This window comes from Chelonoidis abingdonii, chromosome 16 (assembly GCF_003597395.2).
Source record: "Chelonoidis abingdonii isolate Lonesome George chromosome 16, CheloAbing_2.0, whole genome shotgun sequence".
NCBI lineage: Eukaryota > Metazoa > Chordata > Testudines > Testudinidae > Chelonoidis > Chelonoidis abingdonii.
The window spans coordinates 13,654,902-13,677,976 of record NC_133784.1 but is presented as its reverse complement, the minus strand read 5'-3'; the positions used below and the strand labels follow the sequence as shown (position 1 = coordinate 13,677,976).

General features: G+C 54.9%; 1 protein-coding gene across 1 annotated transcript in view; it reads right to left on the bottom strand.

Moving 5' to 3' along the window:
• Positions 1 to 243: 243 nt before the first annotated feature.
• Positions 244 to 23,075, bottom strand: part of SEC31B (SEC31 homolog B, COPII coat complex component) — a 41,287-nt gene continuing 18,455 nt past the window's right edge. Inside the window, exons 10-26 of the mRNA XM_032778252.2 lie at positions 22,735 to 22,887; positions 21,321 to 21,551; positions 19,491 to 19,565; positions 18,158 to 18,247; positions 17,509 to 17,617; positions 16,974 to 17,152; positions 14,853 to 14,979; positions 13,864 to 14,009; positions 12,574 to 12,747; positions 11,284 to 11,472; positions 9,755 to 9,962; positions 9,072 to 9,371; positions 5,050 to 5,105; positions 3,646 to 3,792; positions 3,173 to 3,289; positions 2,397 to 2,468; positions 244 to 1,798 (exon numbers count right to left, since the gene is read on the bottom strand). Coding sequence (XP_032634143.1) covers positions 1,619 to 1,798; positions 2,397 to 2,468; positions 3,173 to 3,289; positions 3,646 to 3,792; positions 5,050 to 5,105; positions 9,072 to 9,371; positions 9,755 to 9,962; positions 11,284 to 11,472; positions 12,574 to 12,747; positions 13,864 to 14,009; positions 14,853 to 14,979; positions 16,974 to 17,152; positions 17,509 to 17,617; positions 18,158 to 18,247; positions 19,491 to 19,565; positions 21,321 to 21,551; positions 22,735 to 22,887 — 2,553 coding nt within the window. The 3' untranslated portion in view covers positions 244 to 1,618. The remainder of the gene's footprint in view (positions 1,799 to 2,396; positions 2,469 to 3,172; positions 3,290 to 3,645; positions 3,793 to 5,049; positions 5,106 to 9,071; positions 9,372 to 9,754; positions 9,963 to 11,283; positions 11,473 to 12,573; positions 12,748 to 13,863; positions 14,010 to 14,852; positions 14,980 to 16,973; positions 17,153 to 17,508; positions 17,618 to 18,157; positions 18,248 to 19,490; positions 19,566 to 21,320; positions 21,552 to 22,734; positions 22,888 to 23,075) is intronic.

Genomic DNA, 23,075 nt, shown 5'->3' with positions numbered 1-23,075 from the left:
TGTAACCAAGGCAGCCTGGGCTCCCAGCATGCTCAAAAAAACGCTGAAGCACAAACTGTCAGGGGAAGCATCCACTTTACAGCAGTGCCCCAAACCAACAGCCAGCTGCAGAGCCAGGCTCTGCCTTTCGCCCCTGAAGGCAGAGACGACCACCAAGCCCTGTTGAGAATGGCAGCTGCACCAAAGGGACCTCTCTTCATAATCAAAGGGAGGGCGACCCAGAGCCAAGGAACGAGATGCCAATTTCACAAAAAGCAGCTTTATTGAGGCACTTTGTGCTGACAGAGCGAGGGAGAGACACCCCCGCCTCCTGAGGGTCCCGGCAGAGCAGGGGGTGCTGCGGATCCAACAGGCGGGAGGGAGAGGCTGTCCCTGTGCTGGATAGCAGGGGTGTCAAACAGCATGGAACGTCACAGGGCAAGGGGAGGGCATAACCAGCAGGGGGCTGGGCAGCACGAGAGCTACATATGCCCTGAAATACCCTCCGCCCTCTAAGCGCCAATCCCATGGCTCCATCACCACTCCGGTTCACTAGAGCCAACGTCAGCTGAATGCCAAGCCAGGGCTCAGCACAGCCTCTGGCTCCGACAGCGCCATTTCCCACATCAAGTGCCCTCCCTTTGCTGTGCCAATGGACCTTGCAGGATGAAGAGGATGTGTCCCAGGCTTGGATGGGAAGGACCCACTGTGCCCCCAAGCTTTGGGACCCTCCCCATGAAGGGTGAAGTGTTCAGAGCCGGTTAGGGGATTGGCACATCTCTCACGTGTCGAAATCCCCTAGCCAGCTCTGAAATCCAAGCCTAGGGGCTTTCACCCAATACTGGCTGGCAGTAGGACAGGTACTCGTGAGGCTGGGGGCCAGTCCGTGCAGCTTTCAGAACAAATGCTGCATGTTGCGAGGTAGCCCAGAGAGGAGCCCAACGCTCCCCATGAGGAGTAGGGGAGCCAGAGTGCACAGGGGCCAGGATGCAGAAGGGTTTGGGTGTGGGGAGAGGCGCTCAAGGGGCGCACTGGGGGAGGAGATGGAAAAGGGAGCCACCTGCAGGGCGCCAAGGAGAAGGCAGTTGCAGAGCAGAGGCCAGCACGCGCCCCTGTTGAACCGTTGGCCTAGAGGGCAAGGGGGCAGGGAGAAGGCTGAGGGGGTGAGGCTGAAGGAAGGTCCCTACAGATGTGTGCAGCATGGAGAGCTCAGCTCACAGCGAGGCTCTGTTGTAGCCAGGTGGTCTCCCCATCCCCAGAGGGGGGCACAGGGGTAGCCAAGGAGGCCCCTTGCTTTGCCCTTGTGCAGGTGCCTGCCACGCTGGACAGCCTCAGTTTGAAAAGCGGCAGAAGGGGCAGCCGGAAGGAGTGAGTCTCCTCTCATCTCTGCATGGGGCTGGGGTGGAGCAGACACATAGCTGGTCTGGGAGGATCTCAGTGCAACCTAGCCAGCAGTACTAACACTGACAAGCTGCGGGAAGGAGAAAGTCAGTCCCCGGTGGGGTCTCTGCAGGGGGGTGGGGACGGCCTGGCTCCCATACGCTGCTTGGGAGCTGGAGGGAGTCTGCAGCCCAGAGCTCGGATTCGCCATCCTGCTCAGTCTCCATGGCGACCGTGCCCCCCGCCTCCGCACCAGGTGCTAGACGTTCAGCTTGCTGGCGATGGTCATGAGGACTTTCAGGATGGGCATGAAGCCAGACACCTCACTGAAGCTGCTGCTGCCCACTACCTGGGTGTGGACCAGCAGGCCCTGCTGGTAGCTGCGGGCCTCCATGCAGCGAGCAATCTCATGCAGCCCCATCAGGATGTGAGGGGAGAGCTGTGGGAAGGAGCACAGACACCTCAGCCTCATGCTCTACCGTAAGCCCCCCATGCCAACTGTCTGACCTGCTCTCAGCCAAGCGCCAGCTGGGCACCTACAGCTGGGGCAGGCATTGCTCAGTGACAGGGCCTGAAGGACCATCCCCATCCCTCACCAAGACTCTTTGGACCCTCTCCCTGCTCCGCTCTGGTGGATCAAGCTCCCCAGTCCCAGCCTAAAGCCAAGTCTCTGCTGAGTTACCTGTCAGGGAGCTTCCTTCCTGCCCAATGAGAGAGGCCAGTGGCCTGACTGGTCAGTGGGTGTCTGACATACACACCTTGAGTCTCTCCTGCTGCTGTAACGGCAGCACATTGCACCATGCCCCAGCCGCTTGGGGCTCCTGCACCCCACATGGGCCAGAGTTGGCACCGCTGTGGGGGAGTTGGGGAAGAAGCAGAGCTCAGCCGGTTTCAGGGATGGAGTGAAGGAGTTAAAGGTCGCTGACCTCTAGAGGGCCACGCACAGAGCACAGCTCTTTGCAAAGGGGGCCAAGGCATGGGCACGCAGGAGGGCGCTGGAGCCAGCAGAGGGGCAGGGGACAGGTTCGCGCACTTACAGCCTGCTCCCGGAGCTTCTCATACAAGCACTCCAGCCGCTGTGCCGCGTCCTCCAGTTTCCTTTTGGTTTTCTGAAGCGAAGAGAAATCCTCAGCATGGGCTCTGCCGGGGGCAAACCTCCCATGCCACGGCTGCTCCCTCCTCCTCCCAGGTGCTCTGCCAACAGCTGCACCCCTGGTTCAGCTTGAAACACTCAGGGCCTAGACCGTAACAAGCACTGCCACAGCACCCCCTAGGAAACACATCTCCTCACTGCACCTGCCAACAATGCTATGCCTGCGATGACCCTGGCACATTCCGCCCTCTCCAGAGATGCAGCCCAAACTGCCGCACTGCAAGCCCTGCCCAGCCACCCTGTTCCACAGCATGCAGGCCACAGCAGCTGCTTGAGAAACAGTCTGGCGGGCCTGATGGCAAGGCTGGAAAGAGGCAGCCTCTGCCGGCTGCTCCCAGCAATATCCTGCCCTGGCCTCACTTCTCCCCGCAAGACCCTCCCCTTCTAGAGACCCATGAGGAGACAAACAAGGGGCTGTGTGGCAGAGGCCCAGCAGAGGCAGAAGTATCCACTCTGCAGGAAAGGAGATGGGCATAGAAAGACTGCAGAGCTGGGGGGAGGGAAGAGGAAATCCCCTGGAAAGAGAAGCAGCACCAGTGGACGGGGTGAGGCAGCGAGAGAAGTCAGCGGCTGAGCTGGGACAAGACTCCACTCCTCCTGGCTCTGTGCTTTAGCGATGAGATCAACCTGGGAGGAAAAGCAGCTGCAAAGGCGACTCACGGGGTCGGTGGCGACAGCACTGCAGCGCTGCACCAGCCCTTCGAAGGTGGTCTTCAGCCCCTGGTGCTCTGGGGGCAGCTCCTTCCTCTCGATTCTCTCTGTGGGCAGCTGGGGAAACTGACACCAAACGAAAATCAGCCAATAACAGCATGCTGACCCCAGGGCAGGTGAACGCCACACCCCACAGCTCACTCCCCCGCCACTGTGAGGAACACATGGCTGCATGTGCAGCTTGTTCCCTTACAGCCTGCAGCCCTCTGGGGTCCTCTTGACTTGCTTACACAGCACGGCTCACTCCCTCCTCCCCTGCCCTGCCCAAACAAGGTCATTTCCTACAAGGTTCAGGGAGTGGTCCTGGGGTCCTGGACATGCTACGGTAGGGAAGAGGCAGATCCAAGCCCCAGTGTCACCAAACGATAGAGCTCTTACAAGCCTGTAAGGAGTCTGGGGTGAGAGTGATGCCCCTGGGTTACCTGCATGCTGCTTTCTTTGGGTGCTCCCGGGGGTGCCTGGCCAGGTTCCTGGGATCTGGGAATCTGAGGCAGCAGGGCCCACGGCTCTGTAGGGAGGCTCATTACTGGCACTGTGATTGGAGCTGGAGGGGTGAACTTCTCTGACAACTACCAGGGAACAGAAAACAGCGAAAGAGGATTTGGTGCTGCCACTGAATGACTTCAGAGAACTAGGAGTTGCCTGCACTTTCCCAGGCCAAATTCATAATCTTTGCTAGCTAAAGAGCCTGGGAGTCTGCAGAGCAATCCTAAAGGTGGGCACAATATGCACCTCTCTCTAAACCCCAAGGGCCCTCAGAACGAGAGCCAGGAGGCCCCCCAATGCCCAGCCGGTGACCAGGGCTGCGGAGAGAAACCCCTTGGGTGCTCTGAAATCATTCAATCAAACGGACGTGCCACAGCAGACACTGCTGCTCCCCAGAAAGCCGACTCAGCTCTGCCGTGGCACGAGTCATGAATGCTGAGATTAGTCACACAGAGCGCCCGGCAGAACAAGCGTTGGGGAAAGTCCCAGGACCTGGGGGGGGGGAGCGTCTCCTGCAAACACTTCACTTCACCCCACCCCGGGAAAGCCAGGGAGTCACAACAGATTCGCTCCAGCCAGGCTAGATCAAAAGGAGATGGCTTTAACGAGAGGCTAATCCTGTTGTAGTGAGCACAGCCTGAAGCAGGTTCCCAGCCAAGATGCCAGAAAGTGCCCACTGTGTGCTCAGCACAAAAGGGGGCGGGAGGGAAGGGTGCCAGAGGGCTGCTTATTGCACCTGCCAGCAGGATGCAGCGCTGGAAATGGTGTAAGAGCACTACCTGTGGGGGAACTCGGCTCACAGATCCCCCTGAAGAAGTCACAGCAAGGGCCGCTTGGCTGTGGGAGAGCTCCCAGCAACTCCAGCCCGAGGTCTCCCGCAGGAGGCAGTATAGCAGCACTCATGAGTGGGAGCTCACGGTTACTCCAGCAGGAGGTGCTGTAGGGGCACAGCCAAGCACCAGGTCTAAATCTGGCTGTGCTAGCAGGTTTCTAGCCTGGCTGCTCTCCGAACCTTTCACCCCAGGTGCTGTGGCACAGTGGCAGAGGCCACAGCAGGGAGAGGCCAGCAGATAGGATGGTGTTTGAGGTGCCTAGGGAAATGCACACTGCAAAACACTTGTCCTGGGAAACCAAGCAAGGACGGCTGGAACCTTGGTGAAGGAACAATACGGGAAGCTGGGAGACCTCAGTCATTCACTGCATGACCTCAAGCAAGTCAACTCTGTCTCTGCTCCCCTTTTTGCCCAGTGGGGACAGCGATAGCGACGCAGGGGCGTGGGGAGGTAGGCTGGCAGATGCTCCCTGGAGGTAGGCTGGCAGATGCTTTGGCCAAGGCGTACCTTTTTTTTCTGAAGGCCTCCCCTGAGAGCAGAGGGATCGTTCCAAGATTCCTGACCTGTGGGGACAAAGAACAAGACACAGGCGCGAGACTAGATGAGAACTCCAAGGTGGTGGGGCTCAATCTCTTCCTGCTCTGTAAGTGGAAGGGCCTGGATCTAGACCCACCTCCCCTTCCAACCAGCACTGTTTGGGTTGCTGAACGTTTCATGAAAAGGCTTTGTGGTCAACTTTGGGGCCACAGTCTGAGATTCCCCCCCGCTCCTCCCTGGAGGAGGCCCTTAATTCTGGCTTCAGGCACTGGGGCACATGTATGGGCTACAGATCGTTTCTGCGCTATGTCTCGTGCCACTGGCACAAGAAAAACACTTCCAACTGTCTGCAGCTTCCAAATCTCTGCCCTGGCTGCAAACTTCTACCGGCGAGACCGAACCAACACGTGGGCAGTGTTCAAGTGCTCCAAGGTCCAGAGCCAAGTTCTGGGCTTCCCATAAAACCAGAGCATGGCCTGCGCAGTACCAGGGACACAGCTCCATGCTACGGGCGACAGCAACAGGAACACCCCACAGGGCAGTCCGGAGCACTGGCAGAAATGCAGGCAGGTGGGGGAGAGAGATTTTCCTTTTCCAACAGCAGGCTCAGGACCAGCCCTTGGGAAAGTTTATCCATTCCCACCTGCAAAGTCGATTTCACCTCAGTAGTACATTCCTGGGGCAGTCTCCTTTGATTAGTGATTGTAGAGCAGCTATCCCGAGAGGGGACCTGAGCCTTGACTGGAGCCCTTCAGCATTCCAAGCCAAACAGGCCTCCTACTAAGAGAAAGGCTGGTGAGGGCACAGCCTTGTTTTAAGGCGCGATATCCAAGGAGTCAGTGGAGTTAGAAATAAATGCCAGCTTAGTACATCACCGATCCCTATCTGCTCACAGGAGGAGGCTCATTAATCACTTGGGAAAGATGCAAAAGGTACTTAGTGCGTTGAATGATTATTAGAATACTTCTGCAGCCCTTCCTCCCAGCGGGTTTCAGGGATCACTCTCGGAGGAGTTTGGCTCAGTAGCTTAATTAACTCTGCAATTATTTCTAGCTCTGGTGATTCCTAAGAGACCGTGTCTTAAAATGCTGCCATGCCCACAAGGACACTTAAGGCTAGCACAATCTGGCACTGCTCCAGGGCCTCAGACCAACCTGATTCTCGGCCCTTCCACGAACTCTGCTTTACCAAGCGGCCTTTTACTTCACTCTGGGCAACTTACAGTCAGCATCAGGCATAAACTCAGCAGACTAGTAACCGCATCAGGCTTTTCTGGGTGCACCCTGACCACCTTGTCTCCTGCAGTCTTGGGAGGACTAACCCTGCCCAAGATGGTGTCCAGGGATTCTCCTTTGCCATGAGCAGCCCTCCCCCTGTTGCTGAGGTGCACTGAGAGCAATGGAGATTTCTCAAACGACAGTCTGGCGCTCTCTAAATCTAGTTCAGCCACCCTTCACTAGCCTAGCCAGCAGGAATCGCTGGGTGAAACGCTACAGCCGGCATTACACAGTAGCTCAGGCAGGATGATCAGACTGAAGTTTTTGGGCCTTAAAATGGGAAGGGTAGACAATGGGGCACTGACCCCAAAAATCAGGAACATGCTCTCAGGAAAGCGTGTTTGTATTTGATCTGTGTACACTCCAGCCCCAATAGCACCAACAGGAGCTAATCATCTATGCCCTGAGACACAAGACCTCGCACACTTCATCCTCAGCCCAATTCCCGGGGCTTTCAGCCTGCGGGTCTCAAATGGCCCGACGCCAAGCTCAGTGTTCCTATTCGTGCGGAGCCCCAGGGCTGTTTATGCCTCTGGCACAGGGACAGTAGTGAGGACCCTTTGTTCCTGCAGTTCTGCCCTACATACTGTGCTGGCCACCACACAAGAGCCCAATACCCAGACAGGCAAAGCCTCACACTGCTAAGCTCCAGAGACTGGCCCACGAGATTCTGGGAACATAGCCCCCTCTGTGCAGATGGCTCCTGCGGTCACTTAGCATTACCCCCACTAGGGACGACGGGACAAAACCCCCTCCCCATAGCAAGAGCCGCAAAGCAATGCCCAGGAATGCAGCAGGGACTGACGGCTCCACAGCAGATTGTACCTAGGAACAGTGGCAGGCCTGGGACTGGGACTTTGACCTGCCATCGCCCCCCAGCCCAGCCCTCACTCCTGTCCGTCACTGGAGGGTGGGGAGTTCACAAACACCTTTAAACTGGCTTTCAAATTCCCCTGAGAAACCAACCCATCCATGCCTCCCTGACAGCTCTGAGCTACCCTACTCATGGCAGCAACCTGGTTCCCCAGCATGCCTGGGAAGAGCCTCGGGGCAGCCTGACATGCATAGTACTGGGCTGGAAGGAAGATGACAGGTGAGCTACCAATGCTGGGGTGGTATCTGCTGTCAGCTGTGGAGGAGGAAGAGGAACTGCTCCCTGGTCCAGCTGACGCCAGGATGGGTAAGTGAGAGCATCGCAGGGGTCATGCTCCAATCCCTCCAGGGCTGGGTGGGAAGCCGTAGAGGGGCTGGAGGCCAAGAGCCCCTCTTTACACTCCTGGGCTCCAATTGCATTAGGTTTGCAGCATCTTAGTTACAGCTGCACCTCCCACAAACGCACACCGTGCACTCCCAGCTGGCCCCTCGGTGCAGCTTTCCAGTGCCCAGCCGCAATGCTGACACCTAGGTTCCTGCACGGCCACCGGCACAACTGCCCAGGTGTGTGAGACAAATGCTGCACAGTGAGAGAGCACGCATGTGTGCAATCTCATCACATCTCACTGGACGCAGCGGGACCACCTCCCCCCACTCAGAGGTAAGGGGTTGCTCTTCGTACTGCCCGCAGGATCTGGGTGGGGATCTAGCCAGGGGAAGATATCTGAAAAATCAAGGCAGGTTTTGGAATCAGAGTCACCATCAAGCTTCTAGTTCATCAGTAACATCTCAACAGCACCCAGGGACCATTTCAGATGGCTCGATCCATCCTGAGCTAAGGGGGTGAGAACCTAGCCTGTTCCCTTTCGGCTGAGGCTGGATGCCAGGTTAGGGGAACCCCTCCTTTGGCTGCAGGGTGAATTTGGTTCCAAGGAGCAGTGCTGGATTGACAGCTCTTGGACACCACGCTCCTGGCTCCAGCCCAACACGAGATACAGCCCAGGCACAAACACTGCAGCCTTCCCCTGGGCTCCAACAACATGCTGCAGTCATGTCCAGCAGGGACCACCTCTAGGATGGTCTCCAGGACCTTCATTCATCAGCCTCTCCTCTGAGGCTGCAACCCAGTGTGATGGTGTCACAGGCAATGCAAACATCTTTCCACCAGGGACTGGCCAAGGACCACTAGCTCGTTTCTTCTGGGCCAGCAGGTGGCAATGACTTCATATCACTCTCCAGCTGGGCTGGATTCAAACCAGCAACCAGGTGGGGAATGGCTCCAGCACCAGAACCCATGAACAATGCTCACAAGGCCCAGGAAAGTCTGAAACAGGTGGAGAGCCCACTGGAAAAGGGGAGCGAGGGGCAGAAGCTGGAGAGCAGCAGCAGGATGCATTTTATCCCACAGCCAGGTGAGCGAGGATCTCTTCCTTGGAGAGAGAACCCATCACATCTAAGGCACCCATCATCTTGATTAGTTAAGTAGGGATGCCAGTGATGAACCTTCACCAGTCTGAGCGTGAGTGCAGAGTGTCCCCACGGAAATGCAGCTGCCACTGAAGCAGTGGCTCCCCGAGTGCACACTGGGACCCTGCCAGGCCAGCTCCTCCAAAGGTCGCTGGGAGCAGGATGGAAACACGGAGGAGCCTGTCTGAGCCAGTCTTCTTAACAGTATTTCACCAGAACTGGGGGTCTCAGCACTCCAGCAACCCCAGCCCTAATGACATGAGTTCTCTTAGCCCATTCAGGGAGCTCCAGCTGCCAGCATCCTGGTATGACAGACCCTCGTTACCAGATCCCATCTGGAATGGGCATGGGCGAAGCCACCCGAACTATACTCACCGGTGGGAGGGGGAGGGATGCTAGGAGCTCCAGGGCCCCCCTGAGGGTAGCCCACACCTGGGGGGCAGCTGAAAGGAGCTGAAGGGAAAAGCATAGGGGGCTGCCTCGCTGTGGGGAGAGGACAGGCTGCAGGATGCTGTGCAGGGACGGAGCCTGGAGGGAAGAAGGTTGATCCCAGTGGAGGAGCGTCAGGGGGTGCAATGGGCCCAGGATGTCCTGAAATAGGAGGCTGACTGGGAAAGGCAGCTGGTCCAGTGAGTCTGGCTCCTGGCAGGCTGAATGGCGGAGGCTGGGACAATGCTGAAACCAAGGAGAACAGCATCAACTGGCAGCCCCCTCCTACCAGGAGGAGTGTGTTCCCCACGGCTCCCACCGCCCGCTTTGGCAAGCATCCTCCTCTCCCAAGCCATGCCCTGAGAAACATGCCCAGCCTTCCTCCCACATGCCTATCCCCAAGCCTCATCCCACCCCGCTGCTTACTGGGACCTCTCCCAAGGCTCACGACTAAGCTGCAGTGAGGTCCATGGGATCGGCAGCGCATGGGAACTCGGAGCAGCCTGCTTCCCAGCCAAGCTGCAAGCACTATGGCACGTATGGAGCAGAGTCTGACATGGGCCCAAAGTGCACTCCCTGCCCTGATGGACGCAATGGCTTTATAGGCTGCGTCTCTGGCGCATACTCACCTGGCCCTGGAACTGTAGCTGGTGCCAAGCCAGGGGCGTACTGGCAGTAAGGGGACCAGCCTCCTGCTCTGGAGTACATACTGGTAGGGGGGGCAGTGCGGGCCTGGGGAGGAACCATGGGCACCGCTGGCACTGGCTGAGGTGTGAAGAGTGAAGGCACTGAAGACTGAATTGACACCGGCGGGGTGAAGGATGGCTGGTACATGAGCTGTAATTAAAACACAAACACTGCAGTGAGCCCCATCTGGCAGTCCTGCTCGAACAAGAGCTGCGGCCACTGTGGACGCTGGCCCAGCTATCCTGTGATCGGTGGCCAGCCACTAGCCTCCCCTGCCCAAAAAGGGCACACTGGAGACTCCAACAACAGCTGCCCAGCTCAGCCTGGTTGGGAAGCAGGCACCTGGCTTGGCTTCACTTTGCCAGCGCCAAGTCTGCTGGCTGTGCCAGCGCAGGGCTTGGCTGCTTTCTTTCCCCATCAGAAGGGCCAGCTCTGCGAAGGCACCCCATGCTCCTCCTTTGCTCTGTTAGATCCCCGTCCATCAGGCTGCGATCCTCCGGGAGAGGGACCAGAGTAACCCCCTTAGCCATGGGCAGGGCCCTATGATCCCTGGGAGAGGGACCAGAGTAACCCCCTTAGCCTCAGGCAGGGGCCTACGATCCCCCAGGAGAGAGACCAGAGTAACCCCCTTTGCCATGGGTGGGGCAGGGCCCTACGAGCCCCCAAGAGAGGGACCAGAGTAACACCCTTAGCCATGGGTGGTGCCCTATGATTCCTTGGGATAGGGACCAGAGTAACCCCATGAGCCACGGGCAGGGTGAGGCCCTAATCTGGTCCCTCTCCCATGGGCTCGTAACTCCCTTAGCCACAGGCAGGGGCCTATGATCCTCTGGGAGAGGGACCAGATTAACCCCACTAGCCATGGGCGGGGTGGGGCCCTACGAGCCCATGGGAGAGGGGCCAGCGTAACCCCTTTAGCCAGGGGCGGCGATGCTGATTTCCTTCCTTCAGGCTGGGCTCCTGCTGCAATCAGGCTCCTGTGGAAGGAGGTATTTTCAGTCCATGACAGGTGCACCCATCCTACTGAAAACACGAAAGAGCCAGCTGCAGCCCCCCACATCTTCAACACAGAGGTACAGCCTGCAGGACCACAGGAAATGTGCCATCTCAGTCAGGAGGTCTGGACTAATGGGATCCAGATGGACCATTGTATGCTGGGTATGTCCTCCGTGCAGGCCACACTCCACGAGGAAGAGGAGGGCGGGGGCCCTGTAGACACCAGTGGCTTGTTCTTTGGTTAACCGTGTGCCCCAGAAGTGGCGAGTCTTTCCCCAAACTCTCTTCAGCCCATCAGCACTAGGAAGAGCCCTCAGTTCACGTGGTTCGTACTAGTGGAGCTGGTGTGCCCTATAGTCACCTGCGCCAAGCTGCCTGAGGGCAGCTACCATCCCATCAGCCTCCTTTAGCCATCTCCTTCCCTCTCCCCAGTGCTTCTCTGCCCTGGGCATGGGCACCAGGCTTTGAGACTTACCTTCTCTGAATGCCTGGGACCCGGTCTGTGGCCTGACCCTTCTGGAGCAGAGCTGCTCTTGGCTGCTGGCAACGGGTGGCTAACTGGCCCGACGTGCACACGAGCATAGGGGAAAGGAGGCGGCTGCTGATCGCCCACGCTCTCCCCTTGAGCATGGAAGAGACGGTCTCGGAGCTGCTGGATCAGGAGCTGAAAACATGAGACTTAATGAAGTGCTTCGGGAGCCCCGGATGGAAGCCTCCCTAGGGTTATGAATAACTCCTTAGCCCACTAGGTGCAACACACTGGCAGTGGCATGAACCCTTTGTCAGTATGCAGCACCTCATAACCAACCCTGGGGGCCTGATGAGAGGCTGCAAGCTCCAGAGTCCAAGACATCACCCTGATCTCAATTGGGAGAGCTCTCTGAAGCCATGCCGAGGCTCCCCAACTTCCAGGGCTTTCTCCCAACTGAGGGTTCCCAATTTTTTCCCTTCCTCCAAAGCGGATCACCAAACCCTCCCACCCAATGCCTGCCCCACCAGAGTGACCGCTGTTTGGTTAAGTGCTGCCAAGAACTGCAAAGAGTAGCACGGAGATCCCCTCTCCTGCCTTGGCCTCCAAGGCCCCAGAGGAGACTCTTTGAGGCAGATGAAGCTCCCAAGGAGAAAGAACCACCCCAAGGAGGGGCTGAAAGTGTACCAGTAAGAACCCGCACCGGCCCGTACTCAGCCCACATTAAAGTTCTGCCGCGGCAGCACTTTAATGGTCCTGCCCCTTTTGCCTTCCGCATTGGCGCCCCTGCTGGTAGAGTCCATACTGGTAGGGCTGCCGCCAGGAGAGGCAAAAGGGGCAGGGACGTTAAAGCACTGCTGTGGTAAAGGACACTGCAGCGCTTTAACGTCCCTGTCCCTTTTGCCCCCCCTTGGCCATTAACGGGTGGGGTGGGGCAAAGGGAGCAGCTGCCCTGGGGTCGGCAATTTAAAAAGGCCTGGGGCTCTGGATGCCACTGCCCCAAGCCCTTTAAATCGCCACGGGCACCCCAGGTGGCGTGGGCCAGGTGGCCTGGAAGGGCTGTCTGGGGCATGCTGATCCCAGCCCCGCCCTTTCCACCTGAGACCCCGCCCCTTCCAGGGGCCGGAGCCAGCCACGGCCCCATACCTGTAAGCATCCTCAGTTACTTTCACCCTTGCCCCAAGGGAAAGATTCCACCTTCATCATAATCCACAGCTTCCTGTTTCATGCTGGCTCTCTACACCGCAACTTCCAAGTCTCTCCAGCACCTTCTCTGCCTATCTATTTTTCACTTACCTCATCAGAGCTGCGGGGTAAATAGCTCATTGCCGCTGCCAAACACCCTTGCGATGCCAAGAGGCTGGCATATTGGGTGACCCGCTCTGCCAAGACAGGGCCCAAAGCCGGCCCCGCGGAGCCTCGGAGCATCTCAATGGACCTGCTCAGCACCATCACTTTCTCCACCAGGTCCTGACAGGGCGGGATGAAGACACAACACATGATGTAAGTTCTCCATTGAGTGTGAGCCTTGCTGTACTATCCATCTCATTCGGACACACATCGTGAGGTGGTGTAGAGCCAGAAGGCAGCCCAAGGGAGAGAAGGAAGGTCTCATTGAACAGTCCCCAAACAGGAATGAATTTCATTCAGCACCATCTATTTCAGAGCCAGGAACACAAGAGCAGCAGCACTGCTGGGGTGTGAGATCTGGGATGGGAAACTGACCAGGCTAGTTTCCTGGTAAGGAACCAAACAGCACCTGCCAGCATCTCTTTAATGGGCTTTCCTCTGGGAGCCTCCATGAGACAGAAAATCCCACCTTGGGAGGGAAAGGGTTAAACATTGTCCTGAGAAGGACTCTCCAGGGCTACAGGACACAGCAGCAGAGCTAGCTATGGTGATTATCAGCTGGTCCTTCCTGGGTCGTGAAGGGGTGTCCCTGGCTCTCAGCTCAGGAGGGGAAAAGGCCATCTCTGAATAGAACCAGGTGAGGCACTGAAGACACATACTCCATTACCCTATTTCTTGGGCACAGGGCAACAGGGCTGAGGGCCTCTGTGGCAGAGAGGTGTCCGGGGATGACTCACTGGATGGCCCAAAGACACTGAGGGTTGCCCAGATAGGAAGGACAGTTTAGCGGACAAGGGTACTGGGCTGGGACTCGGGAAACTGGGTTCCTTTCCAGCTCGGTCACAGACGTCCAGATCCCCCCGCCCCAGGAAACGGAGAAAGCACGGCTCCACCTCTCAGGGGGTTGAGAGGATGATACGCAGAGGTGCTCAGAGACCATGCTGGTAAGTGACATCTATGTTCCTAGACAGACAGATCAGCACCACGCCCCGCCCATTGCACAGCAGCCCATCCTGCCGTTGAGCATATGCTGATCCAGGCCCTCTTGCGTCAACAGACAACTCCTTGCAACTTAACACAAGGTTCCTTCAGCCAGAATCTAGGCTAGGAGGAGACCAACTACTACAGCTGGAAGCTGCAGGACTGGAGAAGCTGGAGCTCAGGCTCCAATCTTTTGGGAGCCTGCAGACAGATACAAGCCTACAGAGGTTTCATGCCACATCAAAGCACCTGTACCTGCAGAGCTAGGGGCGATGAGGTCTCGTGGTTTTTTACCCAGCATTTTGCCAACCTCTCCACATTGCCGGATGAGATGTAACATAGGCAAGCTTCACTGGACAGCACCCCCTTGCCTTCTGACTCCAGACGGGCCCCCAGCATATCTAAAGGGAGGGGGAAAAGGGACAGTTTCCACTTATTTGCTTCCATCTGGCCAACTCCTTCTCCCGCTGCCCAGCTCTCAGAAATCGTGTGATAACTTTGCACACTGGCAACTTAGGAGCCACATGGTGCACAGGCTGGTGTCACCAATGAATCCATAGCCAAGAGCCTGGCTAAAGCTAAATAGGGAAGGAAACAATACAGCAAACCCCTGTCATTCAGCTACCGACCACCAGCTGGTTCCCAGCTAATGGCCTCCAGAGCTTTTATACCCCCGATCGCTAGCTCATTCCTGGCCAGCCACATTTCCCACAAGGGCCAGCCCAGTCCTAGCCCTAAACAGGCTCTAAGAGGAAAACTACTGAGCCCTCACCAAGTGGCTCTCAGCCCGTTCCCAGGCTTGCAAGTGCGTGAGGACTGCAAACAGTAGGAAGAACCACTTGCAGGTGGGGTGCACCCCTCCTGCCTTCTCTCTCCCAGGAGCTCCGGCCCCTTCCCAGATGAGCCCTGTACATATATCACCTTGCTCAGAGCCTAGGCCCGGGCAGCAGCAAAAGTCACTGCCCTCTCTGCCCATAGCTCTTCCCAAGCCATGGATGCAAACTGAAGGAGATATTGGCACATCCTTTTCCCATACCATGAGACTCTGCCCTGCCTTACCGTTCATATAGCCCACTTCCACTGATTCTGTTCTTCCTGCCTTAGCCCACAGATGGGTCACGCTCTCATTTGTCTTGTCTGGGATGCCCTTAGCCCACTTTGGAAGTATTTCCTCCCAAGATCCATCCACTTCTCTCTGTAGACAGCGCGGAGGCACTCTGCACCAAATGAAGCGCCCCACCTACCACAGAGCTGGGCATATTCCTCCTGCTTGGAGTACGTTAACAAGATGGCCAGTGCCTCCTTCCAGCTCTGCAGGTCACATGTGCAGATTACATCTCGCCAGTTCTGCTGCACGATGGAGGAAAGAAGCTGCAGGAGAAGCAAACGGTCCATCAGTCCACAGGTTCGAACCTCGGCTGCAGCTATGGAGGTCCGTATCTGCTCAGAGATCTACCTTGCACTTGGGTTAACAGTGTGACCCTGGGAGAACCCTTAGTGCCACCTGGCAGAGAGCCCCCCATACTGTAACTCACATCAGGCCTGACATACTCATTCCCTCAACACACTGCTGTCAGAATATGTACCTCAAAGGTGTCTGGTAAGGTATCGTATGTAAACTGGTGACAGGCTGGTCCTGAAAAATCATTGTGATGTATGTGTGCTTAAAATGTGTTCAGCCTGCCCTAGACAGAGGAATGTGCCTTTACCTGTCTGACCAGCTTGGCTACAGGCAGAGTACAATGGAAGTACATTTACATAGAAGGTAAACAAAGCCATCAGGCTAAACAAGCTGGGGAGAAGACTCCTTAACGATCATGCCGGGGATGGAGTCTGCACCCCAGCAAGCCTTCCTGGCTCTTGAGGCAGAGACAATGGACTTTGAGAGCAAAAAGAACTTTTAGTTACCCATCACTTAGGAACAGCACTGTTTGATTCAGTGAATGTTGGGTCCAGAGGGCTAGAGATGCTGGTAACTTGAGGTGAGCAAAGACTTGTCTACACTTAAAACGCTGCAGCAGTGCAGCTGCGCCACTGCACTGAATCAATGAAGACACTACATGCGTCGGTAGGAGGGGGTCTTCTGTCAACATGGTACTCCACCAGCCTGAGAGGCGGGAGCTAGGGTGACGGGAGAATTCTCTCATTGACCTAGCACACACTACACTGATGGTTAGGTTGGCTTAACTACACCATTCAGGGTGTGGATTTTTCATACCCCCAAACAATGTACTTCTACCAACCTAACCTCCTAGTGTAGACCAGGCCTAAGAAAACTGCTTAGACAAAGATTTTAACTTGCTAAGATTAAATTTTAGTCATAAAACTAGAACAACTTTCTTAAAGAACCAGGATTTAAGTGATGCTAAACCAGAAAAAGAGACAGGCCTGGGTACAAACAAAACACAGCACGCTTGCTAAGCTAACAGACTGGCGTGTGCTCTGTCTCTTTGGAGGCAGTGAACATAATACCAGCTGTGAGTGCCCAACGAGAGGGACTGGATGCGGCAGAGACACGTCTCTGGGGAACTCAGGCGCTGGGTTCACTGACTCTTTCCTGCAAGGCAAGGTTTAGATGGGCAGAGTCCTGACGAGCGTGCTGGCCAGGCAGCCAGAGAAGCAATGCACAGCTTTGTAGCAGCAGAGTTCTCACTCTTGCTATGGCAGAGCAGTAACACAGTGGATCTCAGCTCTAGGTGGTCTGAGCAAGACATCACACAGAGTCACACTCGCATGCAGTGTCCACATCATGGCTGCTCACATGCGGCTGGAATGATATAGAATTTGCCCCCATGGTCCACCACTGTTCCTCCAGTGGAAACTGGCACTTAGTGCTTCCAAAGGTGAAAACCCACCCATGCCCCTGTCTAGTAATGCAATGCTGTAGACAGAGGAGGAAAATTCTCTCCTGGTTCTTACAATGGTCAGTTTATGCCATGCAGCATGGGATTCAACCAGCTCTGTAGCTACATAAGAGAAGTGTCATTAAGGCTCAGGTAATGTCGATGGGTTTCTAAAAGGGTTGGATAATTTAAACTGCAACTTGCAGAGGATACCAGAAGCTGGACACAAGCTGGACACAGAGAAAGGTGGAAATCCTGGCTCTGCAGGCAGATCACTTGTTGGATGAGAGCAAGTTTATAAAGGTACCATGAACGCAGTGTAAATACCTAGACAAAGCTGGAAATTAGATGGACAGAGCCCTCAGTTCAGCATTTCACACCTGCCAATGCACTCTCAGGAGCATTCACAGCCACCCGCGTATACGCAGGCAAGCACACCTTCCTCGGCCCCATCCACCTCAGTCTGTTCTCTTCTGCCCCGCACCTGCTTTCCTGCCTGGATGTACACCGCTGGGCACTCACCTGAGAAATCTTTGTTTTCCGTTTGGCAAAGTACTGCCTCTGGGTCTCCCACAGGAGCGTCTCCCCCCCGGCGATAGCCAGTATGATGGCATCAGCAAAACGGTCAGCCCTCATGCACAGCTCCACAGCGCCAGCAAAGTTCCCCACCAGAAGCGCCTGGCTGATCAGCCCATCTGTGTCTGGAGAGGGGGAAAGGAACGCACAGCACTGTGGTGAGCAACTGAACAGTTCATCCAGGGGCCACCCGCCACCCTGGCTGCAATGAACCGTGGACACTAGTGAAAAGGCAGCTCTGCAACCACCGCGATCCATCTCCAGGCCTTTCACTCCAGAAACCACATGTGCTGAAAGTGGATCCTGATCCAGTATTAGGGCTTCTGTCCTCTATGGGCCTTCCACTGCACATGCACTGGTCAATGCCAATGGCACGGAGAGGGGACGTGGGATGAGGTACACTGCAGAGTGCGTCACCAGGCCAGGCTGTGTCACTTCATAGGGCAGCGGCTCCCTTCACATAATGCCGTCCATGCAATACCTGCTGTGACCGGGATCTCCAATGTGCTCATGTCCTGAGGGACGAGGTGGTCAAAGAACCCTGACAAGGAGGAAGCAGTACCCACTTCGGTCATGGAGTGTCTTGAGCCCTGTGCAAAGAGAGCAGGGAGAGTGTACGTTGACGTGAGCCACACCCAGAAGAACACGCCTGACTAAGACAGTTTCAATGGATTACAGAGCTGGTGAGGGTGGTTTTTTCTACCTGGCTAGGAGTTTCTTTCTATAGCTGATTTCAGCATGGACGCTCCCAGGCAGCCTCCTTCATATCTCCTGCCATTGCACTATCAGTAGTGCAGCTCCACCAGTGTAGCAATGACAGGAGTGCCAGCCTGCCCCAGAAGGTGCCAAGAGGACACCCTGAGGCCGTGCCATGGAGCTAAGTTAGGGTTAAGGTTAACCCTCGCACTCTAGAACTGAGCGCTGCTCGAACAAGGCTTGCTGTAGCGTCATCAACAGCCTGCATGTCACCATCCCTTGCAGTGACTACCTAGCCCATCCAGTTTGCCTTCCTGCATAACTCAGTCCACAGATCCTCACCCAGGGAGTCCTGCACTGAGCCCCAGAACTTGTTGTTCATTCCACTGCCTGACACCGACTTCTCAGTGACCAGTGAGGAGTCCAGGGCCTACCTGAGGAGGTGACTGTGTAGCCTGAGCCAAGCCATCTGCCTCAGGAAAGTGCTGCTTCTCTGGGATACCGTTCCCCAAACAGGACGTGATCTGTGAAGAAATGGAGTCGTGGAGTCAAGCCTCTGTCACAAAGCTGAACATGTGGGCAACAGAAAGGCCAAGTCGCCTAGGGCCAGAAATGACTCTACTGGCTCCCCAAGCACTTTAAGAGCCGGTTCAAAATCACACTCTGTATTTAACCACCCCATCCTGCATCAGAGGCACCACCTCTCCTGGCCCCCCTTGCTGCTCAGCTCGTACAGACTGTCCGCCCCTTGCCATAACACTGCCCTCACTGGTGCAAGATCCGTCTCCTTTGCAGCTCTGCCAGTGTCATCTGAAGCAGTATTCCAGTAACTTTACCACCTCATCCACTTCCCACACCTCACTCAGATCTCTCTCTTCTTTCTGAGTATTAGGAGAGGAGTTAACAACATGTGGTGCTTGCAGAGACAGTTTGGACAAAACTGAATTGCCATGATGCATCAGTTAAAGCTGCAGCAGAATTTTCCTTTTAATGGGACCTCTGTTTGTGCTGAACTCCTGAAATTTCCTGAGGCTCCTTGTACACTCCCTCCAAGTCACCTGCTTTGGGACTCATTCATGAGATGAGTGAAGGTTTGAGTTAGGGGCTGGCATCTTGTAAAGCTATCCTGGGAAGGGCAGAAGCCTAGTGATCAGGAGAGATTAGAAGAGAGAGGAGGAACGCTCCGATTCCACCCTCCCTGTTGCTCCCACGCAGCAGCTCAGTGGGTTAAATGTATTAACCTTTCACCTCTGGAGACCAGGATTCAAGTCTCAGCTTAGATCACAAGTGGTGGTCTCATGATAGCTCTCATTTGCGCATCGCAGAACCGCCAGACAGTTACCCAGCATCTGACCTAGGCAGAGCCTGCCAGAGCGTCCTGCAGGCCATATCCGGACATGCTGGAGAAGCTGCCTAGGTGAGATGGAAGTCAGGATCAAGGTGCACTGGGAGAGCAGAAGAGAGGGATTGAAGCCTGAACTATGCCCCGCCCTAGCCAGCACATTATAGCATTGTCATAAATGAAGCAAATCAAGCATGCACTTTCTAAGTCCGCAGGATCAGTCCTAGTTCAGGTGCAAAGATGTTCAAGCTACACCTCCAAGTGAAACCTTATGGGAGGAATTGCTTATAAAATACATAGTGCGGCAGATACCTCTTTCCTGCACTCCCTGAATCTGTTCTTCACCCGTCCCCTAATTCACCTGCCACTGCCCTAAAAGGACCCTCTATTAAATAAAGACATTGTTTAGCAAGAAGGCCACTTACCTTCTTCTGCAGCTCCTCTTTACTATAGCCCAGCAGCTTCAGGAGTTTAGTCCTGGATTCTGGCTCCATGTTCACCTGGGCCCCAAAGGGAATCGGAGACAAAGAGGTGTGTAAAACCAGGCATCTGCACAGAGACAACACCCAGCTGCCGAGTATAGTGCAAAGCGTAGTGCTCAGTTTATACATTAGCACCAGGGGACCCTGGGTGCTCCCTGGGACCTGGAATAAGCTGCCCTTTGGAAGATGAAGGCTGAGACTTTGCTAGCCTCGTCCACCCCAGCAATGCAATAAAACCTGGTTATCACACTCTGTCAAATACATTGTGTGCAGACACTGATTAACCAACCCGGGTGCTGCTTGCTTTAAACACACTACACTACACTTGCTTTAGTCAGCTACACTATGGTGACGATCCCCACACTGCAGGATCACTCCTGTAAGCTTCAGTGCTTTGGAACGGTACTTGAAAGTACTGTGGTTATGTGAGAAGAGATGCCTATAGCAGTCGTCAGGCAGCACAGTCCAGTGAACAGAGCACTGGGCTGGGCTGGGAGTCAGGAGATCTGTGTCACTATGTGACCTTGGGCAAGTCACGTCTCTCTGTGCCTCAGTTTCTCCAAGTGTAACTTCTGCAAAGCTCTCTGAGATCTAGGCATGGAGAATTCTGTATAAGCATTAAGTACTAACACTACTCATAGGTGTGTTACCGATTTCCTCTCTCACAACACAGCCTGCTTGCGATCCACAGGCCGCAGTCTGAGAAGGCAGTACTGTCTACTAGAGAGAAAACTGGACTGGACCAGTGAATGGAGCAGGCTGCTATCTCCAATTGTAGTCTGTGGCCAACAGTGGTACATGGAACACAGAGTCATTTCGGTCCCAATGGCTAAGATGTTGGGTGGGATTTGAAGGTGATCGCCCAATGAAAGAAGGGGCTGAATCAAGCAGTTTACTCAGGGCCAGATTCTCACATTTTTACTTGTGTGGAGTAGGTCCTTACTCCTCCAGCAGCCTCATTTAAGTCAATGGGACTACTTGTGGAGTAAGGTACTGTTACATTTGAGGAAGGGAATCAGATTGCAGCCCTCAACCTGTCTGAAGTCAAAGCTCCCAGTGATGTTGTCGGGAGTTCTGACCGAGTGCAGACAGAGGATTTAGCCCAACTATGTCCAAGCTAGAAAGAAGCTGATCTAGTTCTTGCAGGTCCTGGCTGGAAGGTGAAGCACTCTTGGTGAGAGCACCTCTCTTTGGCTGTATTGGGAGGGAAAAGCAAAGTTCTCTAAGCCTCAGTTAAACACAGGCAGGATCTCAGAGTCTGCCATGAAAGATAGAGGCAAAGCGCTCAATCACCTTCTGGATGGTCTACACGATAATGGGGTTGAGGGAGGGAGCAAACAATCCTGCTGACATCACACCTGCCTCAACCCTTCCAGGCTGATCTCAGCCCATTAGGGCTTTTGCCTGGGGAACAAGGGAGTGCGCTCCACCGAGATCACTACAGGCCTAGAGGAGGCCGAGTGTCTGCCTGACACTGCTGTGTACAGTATCCTTACTGAGTGCCACAGTCTGATGCCAACACTGTACCTATGAAAAGGAGAGCTGGCCCCCAGCCCTCTGCATTTAGCCTTTAACCAAGGCTTTCCCCAAGCGGGTGGTTATGGGGTGAGTTTATGGCTTAATTCCTAGTCAGTTTGTTCTGTTTATTGCTGTCCCTTGAAGAGCTGGAGATACATGAGGCCAGGGACAAGTGTGATGAGCACATGCAAAACCCGTGCCAGGAATGCAGAGGCATTGGAATGAGGTCTCTCACTTTCACCAGGGCTCTCCTACCTTCAGGAAGTTCCAGAGGTTCTCTTCAAACTGCTGCTGGGCTGCCTGGATCTTGCTCTGGCAATAGTCCAGGAGGTTTCCTGACTGCAGGGCCATCTGCAGCTCTCTGGATCGGGCCAGGAACTCTGTCTCAGTAACGACTTGGCAGATGAACACCTGGCGTGGGGCAATCTGCTGCATTTGTTGTGCTGGGGCCTTGGTGAGGCCAAAAGTGATTAATTTCCCCCCAAACTGAGAAGGAGAGAGGGGAAAAAGTAAGTGTCCATACACGTGAAGGTAAAAACCTACACACAGCTCTCAGGAGCTGGAGAGGCCTCAGCAGACACCAATGGCCCTGAACAGGGCAATCACAAGGAACCCAGGCAGACCACAGCTGCGCACACACAGATGCTGCTGTCTTCTGCAGGGATCAAACCCAGGACCTGCAGCATCAGAACCACAATCCTCAGTGACACCCATGGTCTGTGTGTGTGCGCAGTCATACATAGCTCACTGCAAACATCAACAGTGCAGATGGCCGGATGCTGTTTGGAATGACTCTTCTCTGCAACAGAGGGGCTAACTGCAACAGAGGTCATCAAACTAATGGAGTACACTGGAGCCTTTATTTATTGAATTTAGTAATTTTGTATTAGGCTACGGTGGGTTCATCTCCTGTTGCTAAGTTTCAAGCTGGTGCTTTTCTCTAATGTGGAGACCCTAGGAGCACACAAGTCCAAAGACAGTGACCACAGACACAATGACCTTACTGGCATAGGGTTATTCCTAGGTCACCCACTCATATCAAGCTTTCTTAAGCCTATGGCCTAGTAACGTACATCTATTTAGCATACATTGATTATAGATGAAATAGCATATGAACTGACCGTAACAGCGCATAATACAATGCTAAATGGATGACAGAAGGAACTAACTGGCTACAATACTACTCTGAAATGGCATGGGCCAGGGCAGGGGATAAGAAAGCAGGGCAGCAGCACAATCTGGGAGAAAAGCAGGGTGGCAGAAGAGGAGAGGGAGAGAATAAGGATATGGGGGAGAAAAGGGAAAGGGGAAAGACAGACAATGGACTGGGAGGAAAGGCAGGAGAGAACAGACCTTGCCTACAAGGGAAGCACTTCTGAGACTGGGCTAGTTTCATAACTATCCAATGGGAAGGACATGGGAGTCAAACAGCAGCTCCCTTCCTTCAGAGCAAGCCCCCATCACTGCTATAGGGACAGATGTTGTTGGCAAGGCCTCTGAACACCACAGCAAAGGTTTCCCTGCCAACAGAGCCACACAGCCCTCTATCAAAGCTGACAGCACCATGAAAACTACAACAGTCTCCAACATAGGAACCAGATCCCCTCTGAGCCCCCCGTGGGGGCCATAACCACTCTCCTTTCCAGGCAAGGATGCTCCACACACTTACTGCAAATGAGACCCCCACTGGCCTGCGAATCCACTTGGGGGGCTTTTTCAGTGGAGGAATCAAGGTGGTTTGAGCCACCTGCTCCGGCACCTGAAGAGGAGGAAGGGTCTGTCCCGTCCCGAAGGGGTCCATGTTGTTAAAGGAGGAGGAGATCTGAGATCAGAGAAAGGAAATTAAAAAAAACTTACATCTCACTCTCCAGACAATAAGATCATTCAGCCTAGTTACCCTCGGTGGTGAAGAAACAGGACATTAGTATGGGGCAGGGCCACCATATTCTTATGAGAGACATAGAATACCTGGGATACAGACCTTATACAAACCTTAATTAGTTTTAGTTC